This window comes from Falco punctatus, assembly GCF_963210335.1.
Source record: "Falco punctatus genome assembly, chromosome: 8".
In the NCBI taxonomy this organism is placed as follows: domain Eukaryota; kingdom Metazoa; phylum Chordata; class Aves; order Falconiformes; family Falconidae; genus Falco; species Falco punctatus.
Window position 1 is genome coordinate 13731710 of NC_137588.1, and position 14452 is coordinate 13746161.

Here is a 14452-nt window from a genome sequence, read left to right on the forward strand (position 1 = left end):
TATTCTGAAGCAGATATATTTAGCATTCTAAAAATGCAATCAGAGTAAGTGCAAAGAAGCCACGTGGTTCTACATCACAGTTGCAATCCCTCTTCCCCCTAAGAATTAAATTACATAGAACACTTCAAGAAAACCCCATATTCTGACATTTTGTAAACAAAAATTTTAATCTTTAAAAAATTGCTTAGTGCAACTACGTGTACAAAAGTATTACTAAATCAGAAACAGGACACAAACAACCAGCATGAAAGAAAATGCATTTCTAGCTTTACAGCAAGTGCCATAAAAAAAGTAATCATCCAAAAACTGTAATTTCTTCCAAGTATGCCAGTACTAAAACGTCTTTAATGAAGCTGGCATTCATAGTGAACTTAATTTACTAAACCATAAATGAGTCCCATTGTCTGCAGAAAAGCTGAAGCAGGGACAGTGCAGAAATCTCACCACACTACTCTGCCTATAACCTTCCATCTCAGTTTTCATATCCTGTAACATGTTCTCAAAGTGACCATTTAGAACCTGCATTTAGGTAGAACATGAAGTGGACCCTCAATGATGCCGGATGAACTATCATGACACTTCCATATCATCCATAGAGAGATTATTTAATGGTACCATGATCATATGAAACAGACATTAAAAACCATCTTCGTATTTCCTTCCAACCTGCATTTGCAGTTTAACTTCTGTGCATGAAGTGAAGCTGTATGTAACTGTACGTGGATATTCTCCAACAAGAAAAGGAACAGCTATTAGTCTCAAATAGTCAGCTGCAAACCACACAGATAAAGTATTTTACTGGGGCAAGTAGAAAAAAGTAATTTTTTTTTTTAAATGAGGTATATTTACAGAGCACAATTTTTTTCTGGCTTGAACATAAGTTACTTGAAAAGCATACCCTAATTATAACTTGGTTTTGGTTTTGCTCATTTCCAAACACTTGAAAAGAAAATGCAAGTTGTTTATAAAATTGTTTTTCTTGTTTATTTTAAATGAAGCTGGTACAGACAATGTCCATTCAAAACCCACGTCCCAGGCCAAAATGTACAAACAAGAGTGTCAAAGTAACACCAGTTGTCTGCTGTGAACATTCTTGCACGAATACCTGCGTGTACTAATTGCTATATGAAGTTAAAATGCTTCTGGGCTCTTCTGGCAAGATTTAAGAATCATAGGGTTTTCAATTTTATGTCTTCAGCAAAGCCATCTCTGGAGCAAGGTACAGATGACAACAGTTCTAGCTTTTCCGTTTCCAACTTGGTAATCTTCTTCATTGGGCCATCAGCACAATTTAAGCAAAATAGCTCTGAGTTATGGATACACAATTTCTCCACAGTTTAGTTCTCTGAAAAACTTCATCTCGCACTGAAAGTTATAGTCCAGGAGTGAAACAGTCACACATCAAAACTTCAGGGCAGATATGGAAGTCATTAAGAACACTCGCCCACCTGGCAGATTTTACAGCCTTCGTGCCCGAAATGCACGAACCCAGTGAACATACAAATGCATGTGTGTACATGTATTTCTAAAGGGGGAGGGCAGAAGGGAAGAGGGAAGCAAGGCTGAAGCTGGTTCACAAAAGTTCAGCACAATGAAAACAAACAATAGTGTATAATGAGCACGAGAATTCAAAATACCAGACGCTTGAAAATAAAACTCCCAGAGATGGGGTGCCAGTTTCAATTCAGTGTTGAACACCACATTACAAAAGAACTATTATTTAAAAATAAAAAAGGATTAAGGGGGAAGAAAACAAACAGAAGGATCTAAACTGTTGAGTGACCCCCCGTCTGTTCCTGATAAACTTCAATCACATCTTCCTCCTCCATCCCCAGCTGTGAGAACAGAGAAAAACAGCATTTAATTGTTATAAATCTGGTGTACAGAATTCGGAGCAGGTCCTAGACAAGTTATACAACTGTTTCTTCCTCTGTCCCACCACAATTCAACAAAGAGTGAAACAATTTCAGTTGCCATCTCACCAGCCAACACTCATGATTTTTAGTCCTCTTCCTTCAGTTTTATACATCCCAGTCAAAGCAAAAGCCTTGTTAGTGAGGTCTAAATCTGCTTGTGGAGCAGTACACATCAGCCTGGAAGTTGCTAGCTTTACCTTTCTCTAAATCCCTTCTTGGGCAACAGATGCACATAACCAACATCACAGTGAACACATCAGCTGTACAGCCATGTGAATTATATATAGCACACTACTAGCTCACAATACAGCCACAACCTACAGCTTGCAACTCAAAGCCTGCTTACAACTGTTCTCTCGAAGACGGTAACTTTTTTCAGTTCCACAGTACACAAGTTCATTAGACTTTTCAGAAGGTCATTATTATAACAGTGTTTCCTCCTGCTTTGTCGTAACAATTGGTGGAAGTCACTGGACAGCAGAAGTAACCCATTTTCTGTTTATTTACACTTTGATCTAATAAACGTGAACGAAATACATATTTATTTCAAAGTCACACTGAAGTTCTAGCTCAACAACTGGGAAGTTCACTTAGGGTTTCCCTCCCCCCAGGGTAGACAGTGACTACACCCTCCCTTCTGAGACAACATTACACATGAAGGTCCAATCAGCCTTATTAAAGATACTAGTTAGACAAATACAGTCAGAAAGTTGGCTATATTTAAAGCAGCACCTTTATTCTGGTTAACAGTTTAGCAGAACAGAGAAACTAACCAATTTGATATTTAATTTCTCCAGTGAACTACTTAACACTTTTAGAAAGAAACTTACCTCCTTGGGGGTATGATTATCAGTAATTCTCTGACCCTCGAAGAGGAACCTGAGTGAATTCATTGGAACACCCTGAGAAAAAGAAACAGATGTAAAAGGGAAAAAAAACCACTTACTGAAACTTGTACAGATTTACAAGAAAAACAATTTTAATAAAAACACACCTGAAAGTCAAAACCAAGGAGCTCAGCTATTTTGTGGCAACCAGGTAAGCTATGAAGTGATTCAAGGAGCACAACAGTGCTGAAATGCATGTTTATACCAAAGTCTCACTGGAGTTCTAGCTCAACAACTTGGAAGTTTCCGTAGCTTTTTTTTCTTGTCTTTATGTTTATTTATAAAGTACTGACTACATCCTCCCTTCCAAGACAACATTACACATGAAGGTGCTGTCTTTTTCTGAATTGCATATCAGCCTTATTAAAGATCCTAAGATCTTTAAGAGGAACGCGATGCATACGTGATGCAAAAAACGGGGAAAAGAAAGAGCAGAGCTGAGGGGGAAAACAAGGAACACCATTCAAACAGAGAGAAAGGAGCATACCAATGGTGAACAAAGTTGCAGTACATCTGTTGTACAGTGTGCCTGTGTTACAGAAGAATAATACTTCTGTATTATTCAGACACCTCATCATTTTCTTCCCTTTCAAGTTATGAGCAAAAGACACACAAGTGAAATATGACCTGGTTTGTGCATCTATGAGATCTCAAATATTGCCTGCAAATAGCTAGGCAGAAAATTCATAGGAAAGAGCAGCTCTTCACACTGTTCCAACAATCCTCCGGCCAACTTGGAAGAAGCGTTCATGGTCTCTTTACCAAAGAAAGGCTGCCTGACACCAAAAACCATATTGACTGCCGATGAAGGAAATCACAGACTCCAGAATTCAGCCCAGGACACAAATACAGCTGTGTTCATTCAAACAATTTTCTTCCTTAAAAAAAAATAAAAAATCCACACAAATGCGTTTTCATCAGTCAATAAGATGGCTGCATGAACTATTTCCAAAAATCTTATTTTAAAAGTTCATGTTTTTCATAGAATCACAATTTTAATCATCTGGATACAAACACATCTGGTGTTTGATCTTTCCTTTCCCCCTACTCCAGAAGGATCATAAAAAAGAACACTTTCTACAGAAGAACACTTCAACTGACAAGTTCAACTTGTCTCAAGGTATTAAGAAAAACCCCAACCTATTATTTCTTGTATCTCCTGAAGCGAACTCCAACACAGTTACTCAAGAAAAGGCCACGCAAGGCATCTGTCCCCAAAGCTGGGGGTAAACTAGGCCAGGGCTTCTGGAAATAGCAGCAGTGAACCCACAGTATCTGCCACAGAACATGGACATGAAAATTCATTTTTGTTCTGTAACAGTAGTTACTATTTACCTACACAATTAATGTTGTATATTTCTTTAACTTAGGGCATAATAGCTAGTGTTAATCAATCACCACATTAATGGCTGTAACAATGCCTAAAGCTGCTCTTATCCTAAGCTGCAGTATTCTACAGCTTTAAAGGAATTTCACTTGGAGACAGAAGATTTCACAGCAACTATAAAAGCATGCCTGGGCATTTTAGAATGTAACGTCTATGTTTTCTGAGCAGCCACTACATATTTTCAAACAGTAATTTTAACTTACTACAAAATTCACAACCATCTTAAACAGAAATACCTTTACTTGTCAGAAGAAATTAGGAGATCCATTATATTTGTACTGTCAGACACCCGTTCTGCTGGTAACTAGACAGAAGGTTTAATGTCTCAACAAATGTCTTTATTTGAAAGAACAGTGAGAAAAGTAAAGCTGAAGTGTTTGGCTTTTTTATTTTCTTTTTAAGGAGAACATCATTGTTTCACAAACCTGTCTTTGACAGTATGATTCTTTGAGTTTCTTGAGGTGTGTTGTCATTTTCACCTTGAAGTGAATTTCACTGCTGTCCTAAGACCAGAAAAGAAAAAAGTTACTTTCTTTGCAGTAACTGCTTGCTTTATCTATGCCAATTTAAAGACTTTCATTAAGAAAAATTTACATAAAACTAACATGGAATGCAGTTTAACTATCACCATGCATATATCTTGATGCATCATAACATGAACCTCCAGGATGATTTATCAGTCACTAAATTCATCATGCACTTCCACAGGAAGCTCTGTTTTAAAACAGATGGCATAGTATACCTTTAGGCTCACTATGGAGATTTTGGATTTAAAAGTACTAAAACCATACATGGTTCAGCCTGTGCTTCCATCTTTGCCCAGCTGATGTACTTACAAAATACAAACATACATATGCAGGGGACTTCTGCTCTAAGATTCCAAGAGACAAGTTAAAGCTTGCACTTCAAAATACACATAAAACCTTGTTCAGTTACAGTAATTATGTAGAAGTTAGGATACAGATACACTTGGCAACACAACACTAACCTAAGGAGGAATCTTAGGTCTTATTATTCTATAGTCCTTCCAAGTAACTACAACTGTCAAAATGGCTACAGATAAGAGACTGCAAGAGGTTCTGTGCAAAAAGCACGTGGGTCATATTCAGCTTTTGCATGTGTTCTCATCATTGCCAATTAAAGCAGCAAGAGGTAAGCTAGTTTGTGTTAGTCCTACTTTTAAGTCAACCATCTCCAGTCATAGCACAGCAACGGTGCCAATAAACAATACTGAGTTAAATCACATGAGCTAGGGGTTCTTTACACAGAGGACTTCTGTTCAAGAAAGATCTCAACATTCACATCCCAACAACCTGAATTTGGACTTACAATCCACCATTCACATCTATCAACATGTCAGCCAAGAGAATCCTCTTCCTATCCCTGTTCAAGAAAAATGACTTCATATTTGGTGTACTACATGCACTCTAAAGACCTGATTTTTTTTTATTTTGTCCTGTATTTCATTCATATCCTTGGATAAACTAACCCCTCAATGCATCAGGTCCCCTAGTTTTAGGACGGGGATCACACTGACCAAACCCTGAGTCATAGGGATAAATTACTCAAGCTTTTAAAAAACCACACCAGAGAGTACACTAACACACATTACTGGCAATTGCCAAGTAGTTTATAGCAGGGGAGGATCCACATTGAAGAACTGGAAGTAGCAACTTGCATTTGTTCATTTCTACAATACAAAAACCTCACACCTCCACCAAACGTCCACAAGTAATTATGTAAAAACTCACCTGCCCAATGACTTTAAGTTTAATGTATTCCCCTTCTTTCTTATCTCCTAAGTCCTCAGCTGAAGGTTTTGCTTCCTGCACAAAAAACATTTTAAAGAAATCTGATCAGTTCAGCACTTTTTTATTTTGACTGGACAGTATGACAGCTGTCATCCTCTATTACAAGAAATAAGAATATCCAAGGCACCTTATTTCTTCCTTTCTATGTGTGAAAACAGCTGCAATATAGTATTATGAAAGGCTGTCTGTGAAAAGTTGAATTAATGACAGAAGAGAAACACTATGAAGAACATAAGAGATGAGAGAAGGATCATTTGGAAATAGATGACAGAAGCAAAAATGAGAAGCATGATTTTATACCACTACCTCATAGTCAACAAACAGACTGAAAAAGAATAATACAGGAAGCAAACTAAGAGGCTCAAATATTTTACAGGAAAAAAAAACATAATGAGGAGAGTAAACAGAAAGCACCTATGACACTATCAATGTAGGGTGAACCATGCAAACATTTTTCAGTGTACTGCATCAACAGCAGTCATGACTTTCAAAAGGATGGTCAGCCACCTTCTTTTCTGTAACAACAAAACATCATCAAGTAACAGCTTCCTTCTCACATGTTTAAGACCACAATTCTTAAAAGTTGCCATTCTAAGAACCATAGTGTTTTAATGTCTTTCCAGAACAAGAACTGTACAAGGCAAATTTGATTCAACAACTCGAGCACTAAATCTTATCAAAAGGGTTTAAGTGTTATGTTAGATAAATACACGAATTAAGGACATCAAAGTTTTCATGTTAGCTGCCAATAGATAATACATGATCTCTCACTTGTCTTACTAACCCCATCTCTTGTCTGTCAACACATATTCTGGACCAGGCCTTTAGTTATGTTCCACTGCAGCACAAAGGGATTTTACACAGATGCTGTCTTCAGGTCCAGATGGTGCTCGATGAAGAAATCTTCCCAAGTAGTCAGAAACATGGATACCCTGCTAATCACATTTCAAATCTTCCTTTTGTATTTTATTGCTTAACATAGTAGACAAAATAAGTAAATATATACAGGTGCCTACCACATAAGTTTTCCCAGCCCCAAAGGGACTTTTTGCTGAGTATACAGAAATATCCTTTTTATGGTTGGACTTGAACTTTAGGATCAAATGCCAAAAACACATACTAACCTTCCATATTAAGTCCATCCAGATAGGTCTCTACCTCCAGACAAAAATAGCAGACAAGCTTTTCAGGCGTTTACTTTTTCCTTACAGAGGTTAAACATGCACAACTTCTTTGAATGTTAAAAGTTCAAGGAAGGACAGAGGGGAAAGTTTGCAAACACCTGCCCTATCTGTACCAGTCTCAGTCTGGAGGGAAAAAAAGAGAGAGGAAGTGTTCTTTGCATCAGTTTGACTCACTGCCTCAAGCCAGATCTATTCAGTTTCTGTGACAGCAAAAAAGTATGAGCCAGAGAATACAGCTGGTTTGAATACTATTTTTTTTTTTATGCCCACCTGGGCACAACCTGGACTGCTGGGACTGATTCATCACCCCTTCAAGCTCAAACCCCAAAACTGACCCCAAGCTTTCAAGAAACCAGACACTCAGCCTCAGGTCTCCAAGCAAGTCACTTTTGAAGTGTGAAAGGAGTCTTCGCTGGTAACACAGTCACAGCAACTGTGCTCCCCACCAGTTTTCCCTTTCTAACATATCTGAACTCTAACTTCCTAGGACTATTTGCAGGAATAATAATATACTTGTTTCCACTCCCGACTAAAAAAGAGAAAGAAAACCAAGAACCTGTGACTTGTTCTGTTAACTTGCACAAGCAGCATTTTTATTTTCCATGTGCAGCATTACTAACCTCCAGGAATCAAAGAGATCCAGATCTCTACAGGTCTGAAGCATGTAACTTCAAAACTATCTCCTGTTTTGCTATCACTGGAAGAATTAAGAACATCCTGTCCCTTTTACATGGCATTTCAGGTCAGTCACTGTCTTAATTTACTTTGCATAAGAACGAAATTGCACAGCACAGAAGCATTTGTAGTAGTTTATAATTCTATGCATTGTAACAGATCTACCTACCTCACTTTCCAAATCATCTTGTACAAGGTATGACAAATCATCATTGCTACTGTGACAGTGCCTCTGGCCACTACGAGTGGAAAGCAATGATTCATAAGATGTTTGATTCCTACCCTCAGGGAAAGAGGGCTCTAGTACTAAAAACAAATAGGAGAAGCAGCAAACAGCAGAAAAAGCAGAGGGAATTGGAGTCTTGAAACGTCATACCATAAAGATGCTTGTTTAAAGCCCTAGCAGCTTCTCACCCACAAAACAAGAGTGAACAGAGCTGCAATTTCAAGAGAAGAGAAATCAGATCAAATCAATGTTGACAATGCCAATAACTGAAGCTTAAAAAAAGCACAAAATATTTCAAATCAGAACATAACAAGACCCAGCAAGTCTGAAACAGCTCCCTGCATTTTCTCAGTGAACTATACTGCCATTCAATGCCAAATGGTAAAGCCAACACAAAAACACTCAAGAACAAAGAAAGCAAGGAGACTGCAAAGTTACTAAACTACAAGCATTCACTAACAAAATTCTGGATCAGCAATCTCCAAGCAAGCCTCCAGACTTTTACTTGAACCATGAAAAGAACTGGCGTTTAGGGTATCTCATGAAACAGTACATTAAAAAAAAAAAAAAAAAAAAACAACAAAAAACTGTACAAACAGAACAGGAATACCACAACACTCCAAGTTTAACTTTTCATTAGATGCCTAAAGTTTTAAAGGCTTCATTCCTCAGTTTTTCTAAATAGAACAGAACAAGGTTCCTAGTACTGTCTTCACATTTATATATCAACATTAAATTCATGACCCTAAAAAGCACCCAAAGTTTCTTGGAAACACACTGGTATTGCTATTACAGCTAATGAAAACACAAAACAAATATTGTTCAGCAATATATTGCAAGTTTCCTCCTCCAATTTTCTGAAGTGCTCAAACTTCAATGCCCAAGTTTTAAAAAAAAGTCCTATACTCAGCACATGTCAGATAATGTTTAAAAAAACCAACAACAAAACCCACAAATTTACTAGACGAATAGGACTACAACACACTTCCTAACACAGCAAATAAACTCTTACATTTGTTATAGGAATGGAAAAACACATACAAACTATAGCATTCTTTATTAGTAGTACATGAACAGATAAAAATGCCAGCATGTAGATTCCACAAAAGCAAAATAAGCGTGAGACCCTAGAGTGGAAAACCAATTTTTTTTGTTTCTGCCTAGAACCCACCAAGAGGCCATGTGTTTTTTGACATATGACCTTCTTGCAACTAATTTTACTTATCATAAAAGTTAATTTTCTATTGGAAATAAAGTAACTAAATCAAGTATGTGTCTTTATACTAAAAAGACAAGCCAAAATTATCATAATTGGTGAAAAATTATGTCATCTTAATTATAGAGTCAAAAAGAAAGACACTGTAAGAAATCTACAAGTTTGGGTAATCTAATTATTCCTGTAGGATTGATAAACAGAGCAATGAGGTTTACAGCAAATCACTACTGTATCCTGTACTGTTACTTAAGCATCTGCTTAGCTTCTTGTTGCACAGTCCCCCCCAAAGTGAATGACACAACATATAACAATGTTTAGCTTGTCCATTAAAAAAATAATCAAGGTTCTTATTCAAAAACCTTTAAGTTATGTATCCAAAAAAGGTTATCACACACAATGAATTTTACATACTTCAAGCAGTCCCAGAGAACAAACATGTATGTGTTTTAGCAGAAGTTGCCTGGAGAAGGAATTAATGAAAGCTGCTATGTGTTAAAACATGCCTTGGTTCACAGATGCAGACAGCTACAGAGCAGGTCACGTGAAGATCAATCTACAAAATCTAGTTCAGATTTTTTTTTTTTTTTAAAAAACCACAGTCACTTTCACGTATCTTACTACACTGGAAACATGTCCTAAAGGGTACCAGCGAGAGCTGTGCTCCCAGCAGCCACTCTGCAGACACAAACAGCGGCACCATCCTCACCAGCAGTTGCATCGTGCTTGAAAGTCGGGGGCGGGGAGGCAGACCACCAGCGCATGTAGCGATGGTTTCTATTCATGGGGCATAATGTATCAAGGCTATTCCTCAAAGCAGACACCGTAGATACTAAGCTTAGCCTTGTCTCTGGGTACTTTTAATTTCACGGCTGGCACTAGTACTATTCTCGACTTCACAGCCCTGCAAGAAACATTTGTAGATACTGACACCGATTTTTTCCAAAGTCAAATCATCATGACAAAGTTAGAAAACAGTGCCATATGAAGGCAGTATGAAAAATCAAGCAAAACAGAACGCAAATTAAAACCGGAATGCTGTTTTAACTTTCCACCAGCAGGTTACATAGCCTAAAGCAGTAGTTGTAAGCAAAGGACTGTATACACACCACAGCAAGCCAGCCAGGAACTTAGGGTAGAAGTAAGGATCTGAGTCCCCGGTTGAGAAGCCAGAATTAGATAGGGACATTAACGATGTTCAAGGAGCGAAGGCAGGACAGAATCTTGGAGAAGTGCGAAGTGTTTAATACAGGCAAGCAATGCTCAGCTAAGACAGACTGGTGTCTTTCTTACATTCGTGTCGTCCCCGTCTCTCCCCACCCCCCCTTTGCATTCCTAAGGCAAACAGAAGACCCGGCAGGTCTAGCCCAACCCGCACAAAGCCTGCTGCGGGGAAAGAGCATCCTACCACGCACCTGGGAAATGGAAAATGAAAGCAAACAGCAGTTGTGCAGCACGGCTCACCCCTCGCTGCACTCCCGTGTTTCCAGGGCCAGGGCTGCCCCGGCAGCGATCCCGGCCCGGGCCACCGCGGGGTCGCCCCTGCTCCGGCCGGGCGCCGAGCCCCGGGCCCCGGGCCCCGCGTACCCCGCGCCAAAGGGCAGGGGGATTAAATAAGGGCGGGGAGAGTGAAGGGGCGGGCGACAGAGTTTGGCGGCAGCCGGAGGCTGGCACCCCCACACACCGCCCCCTCACCGAAGGCAGCGTCACTCCCAGCGCCCGCGGCCCCGCCGGCCCCCCGCCGCGCGCTGGGCTGGGCCGGGGCTGCCCCACGGCAGCCGGGGGGGGCGGGGGGGGGGAGGGGCGGGGAGAGCGCAGGCAGCTCCTCCTGCGCCCCCGGGGCTGCGGGGCCTGCCGCCGCCCCCTCCCCCGCGCCCGGCGGCAGCTCCCCCCGAGGCCGGTGGCGCCCGTACCTGGTCAGACATGGCTCGGCCCCGTTGCGTGCGGCAGGCTCGGCTGGGCCGCTGCAGGCGCTCCGCTCCTTTCTCTGCCCGCAGCGCAAACACAGGCCGCGGCGCGGGCGGGATTTCCTGTGCGCCTGAGCTCACTTCCCGCCCGGCGCGGCCCGCCGGCTCCTCCCAGCCCGCCCCGGCACCGCCTTCGGCCCCGGAGCCCTCGCACCCCCGAGGGAGTGCTACCGCCCGCGGCTCGCCGCGCCGCCCCGGGCCCGCCAGAGGCGGCCAGGCCGCAGCGCGCCCCGGGGCCAGGCCCGGCGGCCGCGGCCTACGGAGGCCCGGCTGCGGGAGAGCACCTAACGGCAGCCCCAGAGAGGGGCAGGTAGGGGGGTTATGCCCAGCCCCCGAAAGCAGGGTCTGCGCGGCCGCCTGCCCTGCCTAGGAGGGCCGGGCCGGGTCACGGAACCCTTCCAACAAAAGCAGGTTTTACAGCAAAAGTCACGCCCGTTATGCCTACCCGTAATAATTTACTAAGGTTTCTACTAAAAGATACATGTAAGAACAAGACTCACTTTTCTATTTATGCACCGTTTGCATTTTTTTAGTCACTGCAACCACACAAATAATGGGGTCCACAAGCATTAAGCAAATGATGTACACTGAGGCAGTTGCATTTACACAAACTTCTCATGATGCACTGTACTAGCACGGAAGATGTCCTACTTTACATTGGCACAGCACAGCTATTTAGAGATTTGCACAAGAAGCAACACCTACACCTTAAAAACATTACATTTAGACTTAACCAGCTGTTCAGACTGCAGCATTGCAGTACTAATATCACTCTACAACAATTAAGGCATTTCCTGCACGGTATCACTGCTGTAATAAGTGCACACTTGGCTGTAAATCACCAATAAGTAGGAAAAAAAAACAAAAAAAACACAGGAGAGCCATATAGTAACAACGTCATTGTGAAATAAATGGATCAACAGAAGACAGCCCCACTGAAACAGATTCTTTCCTGGATGCTACTGGATCAGTTTTTAACTTCACCAGCTACCTTTTGGGCGATCTCTCCAGGCAAAGCACAACCATCAACAGCCTCTTAAGGCTCCGTGTGCCACATTCCTTTGTTGTAACACAGAAGCAGCTGCACTGCATGCCTGCATTGCTGCATTTCATTGAACAGTGTTACAAACATAGCTACACCAGGGATGCACTTTCACTAGACAGTGAAACTATGCAGTATCCAGACTCACAGGAATTAGTTTTCATCACAACTGTTAAAACAATTCAGAATTAACAAGGGAAAGGGAGGGGGAAAAGCCTAAGAAGAACTAAACCAGATGCTAATACAGAGCTACAGAATTAATGTGATCTTTCTTAGGCAATGTCTAGTAGGCAGGAAGGCCAAATATGTTCATACTATGCCAAGCTCACAGTAGGAACTTGTTATGAGCTTAATAACACTACACAAAGCACCAAAATAAGTCATTCAAGGGCTTCACAGGAGCACATGATACTAACAGAACAAAAAATGACAAATACTTCCTCCATCCTAAAAACCACTGCTATTCATAAATGAAATCAATTTTAAGAGCAGGGAGAGTAGCCTTATAGCAATAAGACTAAGGTCTCAGGCTCTGGCACGAAACCTGAGTGCAATTTCTCATGTTACCAATTTTTCTATGCAACCTTGTAATAAAAAAAACAGTACTCACACATGTCAGAATGCAGTTACCTATCCCCATGCACAGCAATGAGGACATAATGTTGAAACATGCACATCTGCATACACAACAAGTAACAGTAACACCACCTCACTTTACTCTCTTCTTATTCAGTTGGCTGTGGACACATTACCTGTTCAAGATACAAGCTACATTTGTACAGCATCTGTTAAACTATTCTTTGTTCAGCCAATAGAGGTACCAGCCCACTATGGAGATATATCAGTAAAACTCACACTTTTCTTCTTTGACAACCCAAACTCAACAAATAGCATACTTCAAATTAAGGCACAACAGAAATAATGCTGTTTTAAAGACTAAATATACCTATGCAAGCTTCTTCCCACAAAGCCACCCTTACTCTAGCAGCCACCATGAAAGCTACTTACCCTTATAACCTCACTTAATTCTCAGGTGTTTTATAACTTCTCTGATTTCCCTGCAATCACCTGAAGTCAATAAAATTCACCTCTGTTCTTTCAAGTTATGGCTAACTAGCTTCACCAAAGCAGCATGTATGGTCTAAGAGCCAAGAACTGTTAATGGTTTTCTGAAAACTACTGGCCTATGTGGTCTCATACAAAGCCTTTTCAGTCCATCAAAACTAGATTTCTTAATCTAGTTAATTTCTTTATCTTAGACATTAAGGTAAGAATAATCTATACCTTATAATACCAACATGTTTGCTTGAGAGCAGTTAGTGCTAGCAAACATAATGAATACAGTGTTTAAGTCAGACAACTGAATGATGTTTGCTCTTCACAATAGTAGTATTCCCCCTGAGGCAGCAGCACCAGTACTTTAGAACGAGGGGGAACCTGGAAATTCTCTTTCTAGTTGAACACAATTTCTTCGGCAATATTACCAGTTGTAGGACTTAAAAAAATTGGTTATCTAAAGCACAAAAAACTTTCCTTAAAAAAAATAATTCTTAGAATTATGTGAATCCCCAGATTTCTCTGGCTGTTGGCTTTCTAGCGTATGCCTTACATGAGAAGCAGGAGAGGAAATGAAGCCATGCTGACTCATAGAGATGGTTGCGTAAAATGCAGCACGAACGCCTGATATAAATCAAGCCCAAGTGTTGCTTGGAGCCTCTCTTCCTGCAGGCAGGAAGAACTCTGCCTCTATTTTCGTTACAGGTAACCCTCAATGTGAAATAAGTGGGAACTTCTAAGGGCAAGGGCTGGCGCTTTTCGCCTGCGCTCCACTGGCGTGCAGCTTTTCAATTATTCAGTAGGGCCCAGATCCAGGTGCACAAGTAGGTCAGGCGCAGCAGCGCGTACAAAGACGCTCCTTGCCGAGACAGCAACCAGTAGGCGGCACAAACGGACGGCTTCGGGCGCCTGCGGCCTCTGCCTGCCCCCCCACAGGAATGCCCGTGTCCTGGGGACACTGCGGCGGCGTGGGGAAATAAGTCGCCTTTAAGACTTATGTTTTATTTGCACGTGATTTGGTATTTCCCTGTCGGAGAAGCAAACCTTTAACATGCACGCAACTGCACTCAGTCGCCACAAATTCTTCA

At 41.2% G+C, this 14452-nt stretch overlaps 1 protein-coding gene across 2 annotated transcripts; it reads right to left on the reverse strand.

The window, feature by feature from the left end:
* Positions 1 to 584: 584 nt before the first annotated feature.
* SUMO1 (small ubiquitin like modifier 1) lies at positions 585 to 14432 on the reverse strand. 2 transcript variants are annotated; one of them, XM_080400222.1, is made up of 5 exons: positions 14409 to 14432; positions 5942 to 6016; positions 4616 to 4693; positions 2747 to 2818; positions 585 to 1835 (listed from the first exon to the last, which is right to left on the reverse strand). In XM_080400222.1, the coding sequence occupies exons 1-5, from the start codon at positions 14415 to 14417 to the stop codon at positions 1767 to 1769; spliced, it is 303 nt and encodes a 100-aa protein (XP_080256348.1). In that variant the 5' UTR covers positions 14418 to 14432; the 3' UTR covers positions 585 to 1766. The 2 variants fall into 2 exon arrangements, with proteins under 2 accessions (XP_080256348.1, XP_080256347.1); XM_080400221.1 differs by lacking the exon at positions 14409 to 14432 and adding an exon at positions 11213 to 11371.
* Between the last annotated feature and the right edge of the window lie 20 nt (positions 14433 to 14452).